Below are 18,844 nucleotides of genomic sequence, written 5' to 3' on the forward strand. Positions count from 1 at the left end.
AGCCAGTTTACATACCCTGGTATCACACACAGGCAGGGCCTTGCTTTGGGCACTGCTCTGGAATCCTGGATTGAGATCCCTTCTCTGGTGAAACTGGCATTCCAATAGTGAGATATTTAGTCTATATTGTATTCCTGTGTGCCCTGCAATGGAATGGTATCCCATCCAGGATATAATCCAGGATAGTTGAGATAACCCTTAACCAGGAATGAGGGTCTTTTTGACAATGGAAGGATGTATTCTTCTATGATAAAGAAAAGAAATTAAGGCAGGGAGTGTCGATTGAATAAACAAGCACAACAAATCATTAAAAGCCTTTGTTTGTATTTTGACAGCTTGGTCCATTGTAGGATATTTACTATTGCTTGTGGATCAGGATAATCACTGCCTTTTGTTAATGCCCATTTAAAAAAAAAGTCTAAATGAAAAGGGCAAGAAATTTACATTTAAAAAAAATAGTTTAACATACAAAAAAGACTACTTAAGTGCAATCATAATTTATAAAAAGTATAATGTAACTATAGTACTGAACAGTGTGGTGATCACAACATAATACACAATACATAATACACAAATTAATTCTCAAAGGATTTATATAAAGTCTGCAATAGTGATGGGTAAACATACAGTGGGTTTATCAACTGATGCCCAGAGACATTTTTAATTGTTTTAAACAAAAGGTAAAACAAGGCTGGGAGTACGTGATACTCAAACCAGGCCAGTGCAGATCTTTCCATTTTCTACTCAGGACTGTCACTTGACTTGAGACAGGAGACCATTCTCCAGATGCCTAAAGCCATGGGGAACTGCTAGGAAACTTTTTGCTGTTGCTTAATTACATTTTCAGAGAGCATGACAGCAGAATAATCTATAATGCTTTGAAAATATATATATATTTATTGCTTCAGTTTCATGTGGTTCCTCAATTAACAAGAAGCTGGGGACAAATCTTAAAAAGACAGTAGCCGATCAAGCATGTTTATTGTCATTTTGTAAAGCAAAACTATCCCTTAAAAGCAATTAAATGAAAACAAACATTATTGTAGTTGAACAAGTTATTGTTATAAGTATAAGTTATTGAAAGTTATTGTTCATTTTAAAAAGGAAACTCTCACACAAGGTACTTGTAGCGGTAATGGATTAATTTTTAAAAGGAACTTTCCCCAGCACTTCCAATTCTACACTTACACTTACCAAGCAAGCTAATTGGGCTAAATAAAGGTTGCTGCTGGAAGAGGTGTTAGTGGGGCCAGCAGGGGGCGCTCACCCTGCGGTCCATGTGGGTCCTAATGCCCCAGTATAGTGACGGGGACACTCTACTGTAAACAGCCGCCGTCCTTCAGATGAGACGTAAAACCGAGGTCCTGACTCTCTCTGGTCATTAAAAATCCCAGGACGTTTCTTGAAAAGAGAAGGGGTGTAACCCCGGCGTCCTGGCTAAATTTCCCATTGGCCCTTACCAATCATGGCCTCCTAATAATCCCCATCTATGAATTGGCTTCATTACTCTGCTCTCCTCCCCACTGATAGCTGATGTGTGGTGAGCGTTCTGGCGCACTATGGCTGCCGTCGCATCATCCAGGTGGGGCTGCACATTGGTGGTGGTGGAGGGGAGTCCCCATTACCTGTAAAGTGCTTTGAGTGGAGTGTCCAGAAAAGCGCTGTATAAGTGTAAGCAATTATTATTAATTATTAAATTGATTGTTTTTTTGCAGGAGACTATTACATTGTCATGCTGCTTTACAGTAGCTAAGAACCAAGATTGGTTCAGCAAATATTTTAACACTCAATAAATACATTCTTGTTTTAACATGGTGTCCATCTAGAGATCAGCGAGTCAGTTTCTAGCTTTATCTAGACCTGTTCTTGTACTGTTATTCCACTGAAGCCTGTTTATCTTTCGATGACCCTGTGTGGCCAGTCTTTCAGGTACAGAACCTCAGGGGACAGTTCGCCGCAGCCTGCAAGCCCACGGCCCAGGCAAGGTGTGAATATTAATCACAGAACCGGATCAGTCTGAATGGGGGGCCAGACGCCCAGGATACAGAAAAGACTGCTTGTAACAGCCCTGCTTTTTGAGGCACTCCAAAACAGAAGCGTATCCGAACTTTGTTTCCTGTAACAAAGATCACTTTCTTTTCTCAAAGTGCAATGCAGCTTTTTAAGTATTACAGCCCTGCTGCCAATGAAGTTGCCAATGAACATAATGTTGATTGGGGAGTTGGGGTTTTCCACTGCTCCTGTCATAAAAAATCAGTTTCATGCTCTTTCATCACAGTTTTGTTACAATACGGAGCCAGGCATCAATCTGTCATTTACTGCACTTTGCTCTTTACTTACAGACATCTAGCATATGACAAGACACCAAAATGGCTTTATAGGGCTTTATTGGTCTATGTACTGTATTCTAGGACTGTGTAATATATGCAGTATTTTCACAAAAGAGATCCTCACACACTCACAAGGATCAACACATGTAGGTTGGGATAAATACGAGCAAATGAGAAGCACACAACAGTAGCAAGCCAGGCACCAGTGAAACCAGAGACACTGTGCTGTCGCACTGATGTGACACAGGCACGTTCACAAGGAGAGGAGGAATCGGGTTCAGCTCTCTTCACTCTCACTGAGAGGAATTCCTGACCGTGCAGTGGAAAGTGAAAAAAAAACACTGTATGTTATGTTGCCAAGCAGAGGCAGGGAGGATTTGAAATGAGACATCCATCACACAAGCAGCGACATTCCTGAGCTGTAGTTTCTTTTAACATTACTGAAGTATTCAGTGGACACTTCTACATTTACAAAGCAACTTGCATTAATACCAATTTATACAGCAATTCATTTCTCTGCAGAAAGTACCTTGGTCAAGGGTACAACAGCAGTGTCCCACCTGGACTTGAACTCACAACCCTCCAGTTAAATGCTGGGAGCCCTGACTCCACACTGCTGCCCCACTGCTGTGGGTGTAGGAAGGCAGATGTTATACTTGATGAAACCTGTGAGCGTCTACATAGGAAGGTGATGGTGGGGGTTAGCTCCTGGGGATCCAAGATGATGTCTGCCCTCTGTCGCTGCTTGTTCTCCAACACTATCTCTTCATTGCCACCCATGGATCGGGATATGGTGAGATGTGTGTCATATTTATGTGATTCCTGCGAGAAAAGAGCAAGTTAGCTTCAGAGACTGAATGAATTCCAAGAGCTACTGGACCAGACACAAAAATCTATGTCTTGTCTCATTAGAGCTGTAAATGACTTAGGGTCGGATGAATATGATCAGGCATGAAGCAGACATTAATGACATGAAAATACACTGGACAACTCTTTTAGAAGAGGAGTTAAAGTTCTAATTTGGCAAAGCTCTAATATATACAGTACAAGGATTCTCAGGCAATATTGACAGTCTTAGGGAAAATCATACAATAAGTCCTCAGACCACATTTAATCCTAAACTAAAAAAATCATGGTAATACTAAAGGCTTACGGAAAGTTTTGAGTAATCTGACAAGCCTGCAAGAAATGCAAAAATGCATTTCATGGGGTGTCGTGCAGTGTGAGAATGCCACAATGCTTGCACCTTCTACAAACAACACTTTGAAGTGTAGTACACACAGATAGCATCCCAGGTCCAGCTCTGTGAGGCAGCAATGCTAACCACTGGGCCACCGTGCTGCCCATCAATACTCAATAAAAAAATCAAAACCACCATTTGTCCCATGCAGACCCTATCACTATCTCTCAAACTACTAATTACACACATGTGAGAATGTGTATCTCTACACCTATAACCAGTACTGACTCCCTTTGTGGCTATTTACAACCATTAGAGGCCTTCTGGCAGCCTCTAGTGATAGGTGGTCTGCAATTGCAGCCCCCTTTTTACCAGCCTGCCACACAAGTGAATCAAAGATTAATTAAATTAAGAGTTAATTGAGGGAGAGTATTCTGCTCTGAACTGTAGTTGTTGAAAGAAGAGTAATTAATGGTAAATGGCTCAGTGTTGCTCAGCCATTGATTGGAGGACCTTCCAGCACTATTGGACACACAAAAGCACTAGTATCAGTGTCAGGGTACAGAGTAATCCTTGCTTCTTTTCATGACATCTGTTACAGTGTGGACTGTTGTCCCCTCTCTGTGTTGGATTGTAAACCAAGCAGCACACTTGCTAAAAATGACTTCACTCAGAGAATTGTGTTATTGCTCTCAGCATACAGTACCCCACAGTCGCTCAGAATTTCTAAGTCATTAGAAAAACAATGTTAAAAAGGTGTTATTCCTTGTTAACATCAGTCTGGCACATTTACTTTCTATGGGTACATGAATAACATTTAGAACAGGGCAAAACAAATGGAAAAGGATAAAATTAGCATTGTGTGAGCATAAGGGTTAGGTCTGAAAAATTGCTGTTAGTCTTACAATGTTATCAAGCAGCTGCAGAGAAACTGTATTGTGCTCACAATGGGTGCCACTCTCCTCTGTTGAGACAGAGCCAGACCCTGTCTGGCTGAGAGTCTTGGAGCTTTCAATGTGAGTGAAGTACACAGAGTGTCAGTCTCAGTACAGTCTCAAAGAAAATACCATGGTAGGCAAGCACAGGACTCCAGTGTGATGAACTGTACAGGTGATTTCAAAGCACTTGCTGGGGTGTTAAAAGTGCACGGGTGGTAAAAAGTTTTAAGGGTAAATGAGAAAAAAACATACTAGTTGGATGATAGTCGAGCTGTTTCTCTTAGATTGACAAGTCAGTGAATATCAGTCTGTGCTGCATTTGTCTTAGGTCTTTGTGTTTGTGTTCTTGATTTTTGGGACAAGAAAGCAAAATAGCAAAAATGTCACAGCCTCAAAAACACCTGCTCTAATCAAAGCTGAGGTTTGGAGCTAACCCTGCAAGAATTATACTTCATCCAGTGGGCATCATTCCCTTGATGTCACTCCAGAGCTCTTAAAACAAGCAGCACTGCTATTTTGGGGGAAAAAAACGTACTAGAAACTCCAAGCATTAACATACTGCAGTTTGGGATATCTAAGCCTCTTTGACCTTTTTATGTAGGTTAATTCTATTATTTCATCTTACTGAAAACAGCAGCTGGAGACACAGAGTGCCTGAGATTCTTTAATACAGCTCTTATAACTCTGAATTCACTATTTTGTACTGCAAACGTCTTGTAGGAAGTCTCATTCTATAAGCCGTTTGCAGTACAAAATAGTGAATTCAGAGTTATAATAATATAATAATAATCATTACCCTGATTATTAGTTGCTGACACTCTTTATATAGCTATTCATTGTTTTAAGACAAAGTAAATATGGCCTGAGACTAGAGGTAGTGATCTTGGGGCAAAATCGAATGTAACCCCAACCGACCCCACCCCAGGTGGTGCAAATGCCGGTGAAGGGGCCGCTAGGATTCACTCACTCGTAGACATCTGTGATCTTCATCCTCCTGTAGAACTTGGCCAGCTTGACTGACAGAATGATGCTGGGAATGAGGAAGGCCATGCACCATCCCATGCTGAACCAGAAGGCATTCTGTGGGCAGAGAGACATAGCTCAGTCCTGCAGCAGAGTGGCAGACAGGGAGGAGGAACTTCAAAAGGACAGAAATATTACAATGGAGCTGTGAGTTCTAGTGTTGTTAACCTGCAAGGAAAATGAGGCGTAGGAGGGGGGCCTCTAACCGTGTTCAGCACAGTATGGAACAGAAAAACCTGCCACATTACAGTGAACAGCCATGACAGAGACAGAATACAGCAGATAAGAACACAGAACCTGGTACTGTCTGTGTTACGCCACACTGCCCAACTGGATGGTGCAGGAGGCATCCTGGGCAGGACAGGGCAGGACTAGGCGGTCTGCTCCTAGAGCTGGGCACTCGTCACTGGGGCGGTCTACCAGAGGCATGCCAGGACCCAGGCTGACCAGGGCGTGCGCAATCAGAGCGGTCTTCTCCAGAGCTGAGCTAAATGTGTGCTGTCAGGGCAGACTCCAGAGGCGCACCAGGGACCGAGCTCAGAGCACAGTCAAGGTGAGGAACCGTCAGGGCCTGATGTTGGTGTCTTGCCCGGCACCTGGAGTACGCCTTGGGGGTGGTCAACCGTGTCAGGAGCTGGGCTGAACAGGGTACACACCCACGGGGGTGTCCACTCCAGTGAACAGGGCCGAGCACGTGCTGTCAGAATGGACTGCAGAGGGTATGCTCTGGACGGTGCCAAGTAATACGCCCTCTGAGGACTGGAACCAGTGCAGAAACCCCCAGCCACCTTGGCACACTCAGCAGGGCGGATAGTTTCTGGAAAGCACAGCAACAGATGGGGTCCCCCAAGCAGAGTCCAGGTGAGTCAGGTAGCAGGGAAACAAGGGGGAAAATCCAGACAGGCAGGGAAACAAGAACAAACTGAAAATAGGTGAATTTCATGCAAACAGGGAGCAGGGAGAAAGCAAGAAGGACTCTACTGGGAAAACTATCTGGTGATTTGTGAGTAATGTGATACGAGATTGCTGAGGAGAAGCTAAGCAAAGCTTAAATAACCTGAAGCACCTGATGCATTATGACTTCTCAGTACAGCCAGGTGCTCCGAGTATCTTGTTTCCTCGGCAACCAGTGCAAAGCAGGCAGGAGGGTGGAGGTGTGGCCCGTGGGCACTACAGCTACGACACCCGCCTCTGCTTCACAGCACATCATGCCTCCTGGGTCCTGTCTGGTACCAAGGTTATCTGTAAATATTCTGGTATGGCTCAGCAAGAATCCCACAGATACTGTATAAGAGTTGAGTGACTGCAGAGCGAGTTCCTTCAGGCAGGCTAACAGCTGGAGGATAAGAGTTTCATGAACTGTTTTTTTTATTATAATGCAAACAGACAATGAGTATAGCACAGGGAGGCTATAGTATTTGCCTGGCAGGAACTGAAGGAGCAGGAGCTGTATCCCTGATGTCCTCAGTCCTTCTTTGACTCCTCAAGGTTAGGGGATTGAAACAGCAGGCAATGGCAGTTAACAGAGGATGTGTGGATGGTTTTCCCTCTCATTCCAGGGTATGAGAGAATGAATGCTGTAGAAGTGGGCAGGGAATGTGCATATGGCTTTCTCTCTCTTTCCAGGATATGAGACTATGAGGACTGCAGCAGAGGGAAAAGTTGTTAAAAACTCTGGCCTGTGCAAAAGTGATGGAGACACAAAGGAAGTGAAGATGGGCACTCACCAGACAGTCCACTAGGTAAGCACAGATCAAGTCCTCCGCTGTGTCCACAGCACCAGCCACAGGTCCACAACGGCCCACGTCCTGAGTGATCTGCGGGAGGAGTGTGGAGATCCCGTGGGATTAGGCCATGAACTCGCAGGGAACCACCCATTACGTCCATTTCAGAGAAACAGACAAGCCTTGCAAGCCGTCTCACAGCAGGTGTCATGGGCTCAAGGCTCATATGGAAGACAATGCTGAGTCGCCCAGTGGAAGTTCCCTGCCTTTGGTTTCATACTGTAGCTCAGGGGACCTTCAAACTAAAACCTCCAATCTCTGATGGTATAAAGATCCAGGATACGTCCTGGCTTTTCTTCAAAGATGTTTTAGCTTCATTACTAAAGATAATACTCAAATAAAACCTGTCCACTGAGCTGTAGCTTAAGAACATAACTAGTCTAGCAACGCAAACCTATAACAGACAGGTGAGTCTAAACCTTTTATGCACATAAACACACTGTGTGCAAATTCCACCACAGTCATATAACTGCTAGTCATGCCCAGGTGAGCTGTTTATCAGCCTTGTCAGATTGTTTTGGCAGTCTCTATTGGCGGGTCCATAGTCACTGCAGTCCACTCATGGGGCAATCTGCCACACATTAGCAGTGAAAAATAAAAATAAACATACACCTTTTCTGCTTCCTCCATACTATTTCTACAATACCCAGCTGCGCATGAAAGTGAAAAGGATGAAGCTGCTATGCAAAGGCAGTCTTATCTTTCACGGGGAGCACTTCACTTACAGCTCTTGTTACAAGTTTAAAAGGGCATTGGAAATAAATGCCACACCAGCAAACAAATATTATCAACAATTTTTAACCAAAACTGAGCAGACAAAGATTTTTAATGGAAAATACTTTGTAAGTATAAACTGTAAAACTTGTTCTTCAAGCATGCACAAGAGACTGTACATATATTTGAAACAAAATTAAAAAGAATTCTAAGCACAAATGGGAAATACAAAGCTATCACTTTGAATGTATGCTATCAGTGCACTGTATAGTCATCTGAAGAATATCATTTCTTCTAAGTGCTTACAGAAGTCAAAAACCTGACAGAGCAAGATATCTGTATTATTTATTGTAATATTCTGCCATGATTTCTCTTGTGAGAGTATTATTTGAAACGGTTACCAGGACTTACAAAGGTATACAAACAGAGACAGTACAGACTGATCAAAGTCATTTTAACCTCCTAATGAAGAAAACCTATCCCAGTTAAAAAAAAATATTCTCACTGTTTGTCGGGCCCAGTCTGTGTATGTCTCAAAGTATCCCATCTGACAATCCAGGAATTTTTCACTTTCCTTCAAGGGTAAAGAAAAATGTGTTCAATTATCAGGGAGCAAAACCATGATAACATGATCACATGACCCTCAGGAAAAGGAATACTGGGGTAAAAAAACAGACATTATAATGTTTAGGATTATACCTAATAATCCTGCACAATGGAAGGGAGTCCCCATTACCTGTAAAGCGCTTTCAGTGGAGTGTCCAGAAAAGTACTATATAAGAGTAAGCAATTATTATTATTATTATTATTATTGTTATTATTATTATTATTATTATTATATGAGGTTTGGAGGAAAGCGTTATGAATGTCTCTACATTTGAACAATAAGAAATCATTGTTTCTTAGTATTGTAAGACTAAGTTTTTCTGAAATAAAAATCAAAAGCAGATGCTAACTTTTGCTTTGTTTGGTACCCATATGACTAAATGACTAACTACTGACTTCCCAGTACTGTCTACAGCAGTAGATACAGGGTGTGTTTGAAGGTACTTACTGTCTTGGCGATTTCTGGAGTGTTGGTATTTATGAAGTTTTGAGCCTCATCAACCTGTACCAGGACATTATTGACCACTCCCTGACAGAAAAAAAAGAAAACAAAGGTCCAGACTACTGCACAAGACTGGAGGACATTTCCTCATGTTTGTTCAGTTGTCAAACCATCATCACAACTTTGTGCTTAAAGAAATAGTGGAGCATTATTTTAGGACTCTGGGGAGCATGTGCTTACCTGTGTTTACCTGTGTCTACACTTCTAAAGCAAGAGAAGCCTTAGAGATAATTAGTAATATGTAAGTCAAGACTTAAGGGCACAAATAATGAAGACAGTTTCTCTAAAAGATGATTAAGAGGAAATTTCATTAAGAGAAATTATAATGGGAATAAATTGACCATGGAGTTTGTTTCAGATGATGTTCAGTAAGAGAGCATTGATATGTCAATGGATACTAGTTGTCAAATTGTTACCATGACTAGAATAGATATCACATGAAATTGGATATATTCCCTCTACATAAAACAAAATTGAAATGGAAGATAATTTAATGTTTTCAGAGCTGGCCTACACCCTTTTTTGTTCATATTTTAGAAGTGCAAAAATGATCATACTACCATACAAACCTCTTAAGCAATGTTTTTTTCTCTTAAACATTTGTTTCAAACTGTTAACTATTTCATTACTATTCCCTATTGGTATTCCACCTTTTGGAAGTTTGTAAAATTGCTTTCATAGCTTTTGACTCCTTCCTCTCCAATATTTCCACCAATCTAGTAGGACTCCACATGCGTTGGGCCTCTACCAGTTTCAAGAAAGGTTTGTATGGGGTGTGCAAGGTTATTAAATATTTGCAGTCTAATTCCATCCTATTTATGTGCAGAGTCTTCAGGTAAGTTTGTGATGAGGACAACAGATCCTCCCTTTCTCAATAGGATTGACATGTGGAAAGTGTTCCAGCCAGGGAAGGTGATGGGAGTCAGTTTCAGACTCCTCAAGCTGAATTTTAAGGCATGAGAAAGGCCTGTTGTTAGTTAATTGGTCCAAGGATCCAAACATTTCATCCAGCCAAAGCAAGGACTTCAGCAACATTACTGGATTGCTTGTTCACTTAATCATGCATTACTTACCCCAAGAGTGGGTATTTTGACTGGGAGTTCCTAATATTGTAGTCAGCGAGTGTATATTGAGAATACATATTTCACTCTTATCACGATTAGAAGTATTTTAGAATGGCTGCAAATACATGTATGTCTCCAATTAATACATTAAAAAAGAGTAATAAAATATTCAGAATTTATCACATTAAAACAGCTACCCGTCATCCTGATGAAACTGATAACGTGATGAATAGTTTCTCAGGTCAGCATGAAAAAAACGACATAAAAAAGTGTGAGTGTGCCTGATTATATGGGACGTGTGAAAGTCCAGTCTCGTGCAGTTATTCTTCTAGTCCTCACAGTTCAAAGGCTCTTCTGGTTTTCATTCCAACCAGGCTTTTAATCTCTGAAGTTTATTATTATTTTAAACTATTCAGACCTGTAGCTGAACACGAAAAACAAGATATTGTCAAGATACTTTTTGACAACAGCATTCTGTTTAGTCTCTCCTTTTACTTTTTAATGTACTACTGCTCTCCTCCATCTATAATTTAAGAATAATTCCTTGTATTTATAGATCATTTTTCATCACAACTCCTCTTACACATAGGATTCGTCTTCCACTGAAATGCAGCCCCACTGCACAGCAGATCAGGGGGAGGAGTGAAAAACTGCTTCACCAGCTCAATTAAAGGGAAGCTTCAGGAAGGTGAGATCATGGAAACCCAGAGTGGAATTTAGGACCCTGGGGCGGATAACCACACTCTTTCTTGGGTCTTCCATGTCAAGTTTAACATTACTTAGAGTTTAATACGGTTTAACATCTCACAGGGACAATATTGGAAAATTGGTTTGCAAAATCCAGATCAGTGGAAAGAACATCCCCTGCTGGTCTACCAACAGTATTTGAGCAGTAAACTGGACTTCTTGGATTTCTGCCAAAATAACTAAATGAGTTGTTGATAAATTCTACAAAGACACAGGCAGCAATTACACTGTATCAGGCAATTTTCATAATAAACATTCATTAGGCATAGAGTCAATTGCTTACTGTAAATTCCAGATGTCTGAAAAGACTGTTGAAACAGCCCATATAAAACAAGAATCCATTTCGCATTTCAGATTACCTTGTTAGAAGCCGAAACTGGCTGTAAAATGTTTTCCCAAACAGTTAAAAGAAATAATAAGCTTTATTAATTTGAAGGTCAGGTCAAACACAAGTCAAAAGACACACCAGTTCACATAGACCAGGACTGAGACTCTCTGCTCTAGTGTATAATAGTAGAGAGAAATCACAGTGAATGTAAAATCTGAGGAAAAGTATGGCCAAAAGAGAGCTTTTCTGTGTAATGTTTTACTTTATACTTCATAAAAGAAATTGATGCATGGACTCTGGAAAAATGTACCAGGCATGGAAGTATATGTCTGGTCTATGTCAACTTCAACAAAAATGTGCTGAAAGATGTGCTGATTTTGGAGTAAGAGTCTCATAAGAGCCATTCAGCCCATCATGCCTATTGAGTCTTTTTCAGATAAATAAGCAGTATAAGTCAATGAACACTTCAAAGGACCATTTTCAGTGGAAACATCACTGCTTTGTTCTCTGTATTTGGGTGTGTGTATTTTCATATCCTCCAAAGTGATTTGCAGTTTCAGAATGCTAGATATAAATTGCTAGCAATATCTGCATGGACCCAGCCTTTCTTTACCATGTGAAAACCTGTGTCTGCAATGGCCTGAAACAGCTGTGACATCAGTGAGGGTTTCATTAGATCATGCATGCTTCACACACTTTTACAGAACTGAAGACCAGGACTTACGGGAATCTGTGAAGTGCTGACGCTCAACTGCTGGACAGTGTAGTTCAGATCCGACTGAAAAATAAAGAAACTGGTTCACGCAGTGTTCTGGTATCAAACCAGAAAGTTCCAGTACTTATTCAGTACTTATACAGCTTATTCTGGGATTTATACAGCACTGATTTATGTTCAATCAACTAAGATATCCCCCACTGCGTTCATACCATCTTTTATTGCCAACATCTAGGTTGAAATGAATATTAATCTGGATGTCCTAAAAGTACAAAGTCTTTCTTTTACATGTTGAAATCAAACAGCATTCATTTCAGCAGTTTGGGGAAACCCGTAATGAAGGCATTGAAGAGGCACGATTCGCATAGTGAGCTTTATTGGGGTGAACTGCTTCTGCAATGGCAAACATGGGATGGAGGGAGGGAAGCGAAGCGTAAATCCGATGGCGATTTTTCCACGTAGGTAGGTGGAAGAGGGTGAGATCAGGTCAGGCTGTGACGAGGGCAACATTCCTCCTGATCTCAACAGGATTGAGATCTGGAAAGTGTTCTAGCTAGGGAAGGTGATGGAAGTCTCCAGTTGTCACATAGCTCACTGGCGATGTCAGTCTGGCTATATTTTTGGAAAGACTAGAGAAAGTGCTCAATATTATAAGGCAGGGCTCTGTCTCTGAATGAAACACAAGGCCACGTGAGCCACACTTCCCACACTTCCACACACGCTCAGGGCTCGGGTATAGCGCTTCAGCCCCTCATGAAGTAGTAGCAGTAGCCAGCCAAGTCATTTTCAATTTTTTTCTTACCAGCACGTCTTGTGTTCTCTCATAAAAACATGGAAGTAAGTGAGAAAACTGTATTGTAGTTATTAATATTAATTCATCACACTTATATAGTGGTGTTCTGGACACTCCACTCAAAGCGTTTTACAGGTAATGGTGACTCCCCTCCACCACCAATGTGCAGCCCCACCTGGAAGATGCGACAGCAGCTGTAGTGCACCAGTACACTCACCACACATCAGCTATTAGTGGGGAGGAGAACAGAGTCATGAAGCCATTTCATAGATGGGGATTATCAGGAGGCCATGATTGGTAAAGGTCAATGGAAAATCTGGCCAGGATGCCAGGGTTACACCCCTACTCTTTCCGAGAAACTCGCTGGGATTTTTAATGACCACAGAGAGTCAGGACCTTGGTTTTATGTGTCATCCAAAGGACGGTGCCTTTTTTTCAGTATAGTGTCCCTATTGCTTTACAGGGGCATTAGGACACACACACACCACAATGCGAGTGCCCCCCCTCTAACACCTCTTCCAGCAGCAACCTTAGTCTTTCCCAGGATGTCTCTCATCCAGGTACTCACCAGGCTCACACCTGGGTTGTCACTTGTGAGTTGCAGAGTGATATAGCTGCTGACTATATCACCCTGCACATTATTGTGCTACCTACAGTAATTACATCACTGTTGTCTCAATTGTTTTCAAGTCTTTGGCTGCTTTCACAAAAAATGTGGCGTGTGATTCCTGCTTCTGCTTTAACAACATGCAGAAGTTCCAAACCCAACAGCATCAGTATGAAGACACAGTGCTATCAGAGCGAAACGTTGCAGACCGGAGTAGAAAGGAGCACTGCAGACGTCCTGCATATGTGGGTCTGCACTCCACACAGGCACCTCAGCTTTTTTACAAGCGATGTTTTGCCCCATGCAAAAGAGACCCAGGAAGGGAAACCGAGCTCTACGTAATGACAACGCATGTAAAAGCTGTGCCGCACAAGTCCAAAGCCATGTGTTTGCAGCTGAGGGACCCACCAGTTCTAGCATGATCTGGATTCGTGTCCAAGCACTCAGCCTCTGCAGTTCGACTGCCTCTGAGCGAAGCTCATTCTTCACTCCTGGATTGGCCTGAGACAGAACAGTGAACAGTAAATCACTTCCCATAAGATCAAATACAATACAATTTCCTTCCCCAGTTTAACAATGCCTCTTGTTATATAACAATACTGCAATATGTAGCTGAACACATTTTGACAATGTGTCTGCTGTGGTTCTGGAAAGCATAGCAGGACTTGTATTAGTGTGAACCTCTTATGGTGATGCAATCTTTAGGAGCTTAATAAGCTTTTCAAACCCACTCGATCATATGATCACGTTGATTTTTTTGTTTCATTTTTGAGGAGCACAAACAGGTTACTGACTGTAAAAAGAGATAATTTAACATTTTCATTTAATGTTGGTAAATTCACAACTCTAAATAATCTACTGTAAATATTTTTACAGGGAGATTTAATGTGGAAAACAAGCCAAAACGTGTGAGATTTTCCTTTTGTGGAGGGTCAATGTTTTTATTTGGAACCAAATAATCACAAGGAGGCAGCAGAGAAGCACAGTAAATGGAGACTAAGACACAGGAATTTGTATGTGGTTTAAGCCAACAACCATTCAGCCGATAAGCTGCACAAAAATAAAATAGTAATCATTAATTTTGAAAAACTACTATGAGGATAAAAAAATAATGTTGTTTTTTTAATGGGCACATTGGATAAAGCAGAGGATTGGAATAGTAATCGTTGATAAAACAGAATTTTTCCAAACAGCTTCTGTACAATAAAGTAACATGATTTATTACAACGTAAGTACAGTTAGTGTGGTATGGTGGCGCAGTGGTTAGCATTGCTCCTCGCATTGCTAGAGCCCTGGGTTCAACTCCTGACCAGCGGTGCTATCTGTGTGGAGTTTGTGTGTTCACATGGTTTTGCACTGGGTGCTCTGGTTTCCAACAGTCCAAAGATATAATGGTAGGTTACTTGGCTTCTGGGACAAACTGGCCCCGGTGTGAGTGTGTGTGTGTCTGTGTCAGCCTGCCCTGGGATGGACTGGCGTCCCATCCAGGGTGTACCCTGCCATGCTCCCACTGCTTGCCAAGGTGGTATCTGGCTTGCCCTCTATATTCAATAAGACAGTTAGAAAGTAGATGGATGGAGAAACTAGAGTTGAAAAAGACCTGTCATAAATTTGTGAGCACAAACATAAATGAGCAGTCTTATCACAGTGCTGCTGACAGAAGCCAGCGAGCTGCTAATTTCAGGGGATAAGAAAAACAGGGAACCTACCGTTGTGTTGGCTAGGCTGTCCAAATCTTTTGCCATAGAGTCCAGATCCTCAACGGAGAAGTAATTAATCTGAAACAAAAGAATTCCGATCAGATGTGTTTTTTTGATGTTTAAATTCTTCTAAACTGTAGCCGAGTTATTATTAGTAGCAGAACATTGCTGAAATATCTGTAGGCTGTGCTGAATGAAAATGCATTTGCACACTACCCCCTCATTGTCATGAAAAGGGATGGCCCACAGATTCCTGGGGAATCTGGCCTTCTCAGTGCTCAGCTCCCACCTCCAGTAGGAGTATCCTGTTCTCTCTGTCACAGGGCTGGTTACTCAAACATTTTGGGCTGAAAACCAATGCTAAAAACTCCTTGACATGGAAGAAAATGTTCCGGAATGAAAGCTTTTCCCCATGGGTCAGAACCACTGTCTTTTGCACAGCAGAGCGACTCTGCCACACAGAATGAAAAATAACACATCTGCTTGTGCACCAAACAAAGTCTGCTCCTCACAGCCCACAGAAAACAGCACCAGCGCAGCCTGACCTGCTGTGTAAGGTTGGTGAGGTTGATGGCCTTTGACATATTGGAAAACTCCTCCAGCTGCCTGCGGGAGTCCGAGCCCAGCAGGGTGATCTGTGGAGGAGTGAAGCTGGTCTTTCCAAAGCTTTCCTCAATTTCTGCACGGTACTGACGGGGAAGAAAAGACACATAGGATATGCTTGAGTGGACTGAATACACTACAGCAGTGAAAAACATTTATAGTTCAGGTTGGTAGCTGCGTCAGCATGCGTAGGCTGCAAAGGAACAAGTAATAGGTTTATTCCATGCTGAAAAGAGAAGAAAGAAAACACAACGTACACACCTGAAGAAGGCTCCAAAGCCAAAACATTATGTTTTCTTTCTTCTCTTTTCAGCATGGAATTAACCTATTACTTGTTCCTGTAAAACATTTGTATCCTACCCAGGAAGGAGCAATAAATGTCTACAATATACCAAAGGTTTTGGGAAAACATCACCTGAAATTGAAACTGCATCATTTTCAAGATTCTAGCAGTAAGATTCTTTCTACATTTTATGGCAGTTGAAGTGCACAATATAACACAACAAAATGTGTCAGTGATGGTTCTACCAGTCATGCAGGGGACACTGCAGATTAGCACAGTGAACAGTCTTGGGTTGTGGTACTGTATGATCTCTGGAAGCCTATTTGTCATTACTCTTAGTTCATGAGCTAGATTGACTGGGTTTACAAACACTTACTCTATGAATAAAATCTCATGACCCCCTAATGATAAAATATTAATTATGACCCTCATGTTTCTGTTTTCCTTCAGTTTGCTTTGGGTAAATGTCAGAGGAAAAGTGATATTTTTAGGCTCTTGTTCACAATCTTTCTTGTAGTTGCAATGTTGTCTGTTTACGAACTCATGTAAAATACACTTGGACTACAAACAGGGAAACTGAGAGCATTACGTGAAGATGATCACTATTTCAATATTAGGCAGAAATAAATGACACTTACCTTGGAGATGTTCAGAAGGTCCAGATTGATTACCTGGTCCAGGTGTAGTGTGGTCCACAGGGGCATGTTGTTCTTACAGTCCCTAGAAACAGAATACGTGTCCTCAAATACTGAGCTCAATCATTTGAAAATGAGCCCCTTCAGCACAGAGATCACTGCTGAAAGGCAACACCAATCACAAAACAGAGCAGGCACAAATACATCCTGTAACCTGATCTTGTGCACACTCCAGGGCATGAAAAACCTGTGCTGCTGTGTCTTAGCTCATTTGACAGAGATAATGCAATGCAATTATGCCATCTCTGGGCAATAACAATATCATTTCATGCAGAAAGCATGAAACATTGTCTGATTTTAAAGAGAATGTTCATAGGAAAACTATAGTTTGGGAAAAACATTTGCAGAAAGATCTGTAAATCTGTAAGAAATATATTTCATTTCACTGCATGGTTAAAAGGACCAGTTGAAATAACTGCATATATTCCCAACAACCGACAACTTATTACCTCCCAGAAATTGTGGGATTGGTTTGTTAATCTGAGTCATACAGGTACCACCAGATACCAGCAGTGCTGAGATTGAGAACCTCTGATCTAGAGAAGCAGCTCTGGATAACAGGGGTTATATTCAACACCCTCTATATGACACAGTAGAGCTCATCCACACACACATGCGCACAAGCACACCCTCACACACACATGCTCATTCTTCTCGTACAACAGAAAGCACTCAAGCTGTCTTACTTGTACACCTGTGATATATTCAGGTTGGTCTTCAGCTGTAGTGCTTCTGACAGGTTGAATCCTGGGATCAGGTTAGGTGTGTCGATTACCTGTAAGTGAATATATAGCCACCTAGTAGTTAAGAGGTGTATTTTAATTCAAAGCAGTTTCTTCACCTAAAATGTCTTGTCCAGTGCCTTAAAAGTCTCCCATCCAAGTCTTTGGGAGCTCAGCTTTGCTTAGCTTCCAGTATCTATCAAGCTTAGGCTGCAAGCTGAACTAAATGGTTCCTTTATAACAAGTAGGTATGTGAACATCTCGCATACATTGTTCTTGTGACTCCAGTGCACTGACTTCTATGTCCTGTAGAAATTTACGCCTGCAGCAGGTTGTGTCCTGAAAGCTGCTAAAGGCATGTGCAGATGCTAGAGAAAGGCCAGCTGGGGGCGCTCACATCACGTCATTCCTTCATCCTCAGTGCATTGCTCTCATAAATTAGAATCCTTGCCAGCGTGTGAACAATGATAAACATGTATATTCCACAAAATAACATACTCTACATGAATACCACAATCACGAAGGCGTGTTATTGGCAGAAACGCTTTGCAGAAGCTTTGCAGAAGCCGCGGCTCTGTCAGAGTCGAGCGGCAGAGCTAGGGAGCCCTGCTAATGAAGCATGAGATGAGTTTCACCGCTCGCCCCCGCCAGCCCCGTCCCATTACCTGGAGAAGCTCCTGGCTCTGCCAAGGCTTACACACCAGCGTGTAGACATTGCCTCCCAGCAGGAAAAGGATGAGAACCAGCAGCATGAACAGCCAGGAGAAGAGGAAACTGAATCCAACACCACTGCAGGGGGCGAGACAGCAGCACTATCAACATCACTGGCAGAGCCGCTTCTCAGAGAGGGCTCACTAGGAGGAGATAAGGATGACCGGACAAAGGGAACTACCCAGATTGTTCTGTGCAATTGGTTAGATGTAGCCATTTCACATGACAATTGGGTGAAAATTACTATTTTAATCAAAAACGTTTCTTGCTGGTACGACAAATTAAATTCTGCCAAAAATACCCTTGAAGAATTTCTACCATCTGGAGCTGACAGATTTTGTTTGCTTTAAAAGGAAGAAGTGTCTTTTCGAAGAAGTAAGCATCATCATTCATTACAAGCAACGTTCTATTTAGTACAGAACCACAGTTAAGGTTTGATCAATTGGTCACCAGCAGCGACACTGAGTCAAGGAGCTCCGGAGCTCTCAGCGCAGTGAGCAATTTCACAGATATTGCTAAAATGCTTAAAAATCTAAAATCTTAAAAATTACCTAAGAGCTGTCTGTTTATGACAGGGGCAGTCACTCCTCGTTTTTCTACAGAATAACTGCCAGTCATGTAAAGACACACTGTAAAGATTACATTTAAAGTGACTTTAAATATTGGAGGATCCAGACCCCGGTGTATTAACCTATTCATGAACTTCTCACTTTGTTAGTTGAAATTGAATAGTTTTTGTTGGGTAATGTAAAAAGTGAAGCTCTTTATGAGAGCTTTAAATCTGTGAGCTTTAACCTTT

The 18,844-nt window shown here is 41.8% G+C and overlaps 1 protein-coding gene across 1 annotated transcript in view; it reads right to left on the minus strand.

Annotated features, from left to right (window-relative positions):
• Window positions 1-316: 316 nt before the first annotated feature.
• Window positions 317-18,844, minus strand: part of prom2 (prominin 2) — a 38,374-nt gene continuing 19,846 nt past the window's right edge. The window contains exons 13-24 of the mRNA XM_088917371.1: window positions 18,000-18,123; window positions 17,299-17,387; window positions 16,556-16,637; window positions 15,577-15,720; window positions 15,041-15,109; window positions 13,740-13,832; window positions 11,941-11,994; window positions 9,024-9,104; window positions 8,475-8,543; window positions 7,199-7,288; window positions 5,416-5,528; window positions 317-3,152 (exon numbers count right to left, since the gene is read on the minus strand). Of these exons, the coding sequence (XP_088773497.1) occupies window positions 3,089-3,152; window positions 5,416-5,528; window positions 7,199-7,288; window positions 8,475-8,543; window positions 9,024-9,104; window positions 11,941-11,994; window positions 13,740-13,832; window positions 15,041-15,109; window positions 15,577-15,720; window positions 16,556-16,637; window positions 17,299-17,387; window positions 18,000-18,123 (1,072 nt within the window). The 3' untranslated portion in view covers window positions 317-3,088. The remainder of the gene's footprint in view (window positions 3,153-5,415; window positions 5,529-7,198; window positions 7,289-8,474; window positions 8,544-9,023; window positions 9,105-11,940; window positions 11,995-13,739; window positions 13,833-15,040; window positions 15,110-15,576; window positions 15,721-16,555; window positions 16,638-17,298; window positions 17,388-17,999; window positions 18,124-18,844) is intronic.

Source organism: Atractosteus spatula, chromosome 5 (assembly GCF_055471065.1).
Source record: "Atractosteus spatula isolate fAtrSpa1 chromosome 5, fAtrSpa1.hap1, whole genome shotgun sequence".
NCBI classification, from domain to species: Eukaryota; Metazoa; Chordata; class Actinopteri; order Semionotiformes; family Lepisosteidae; genus Atractosteus; species Atractosteus spatula.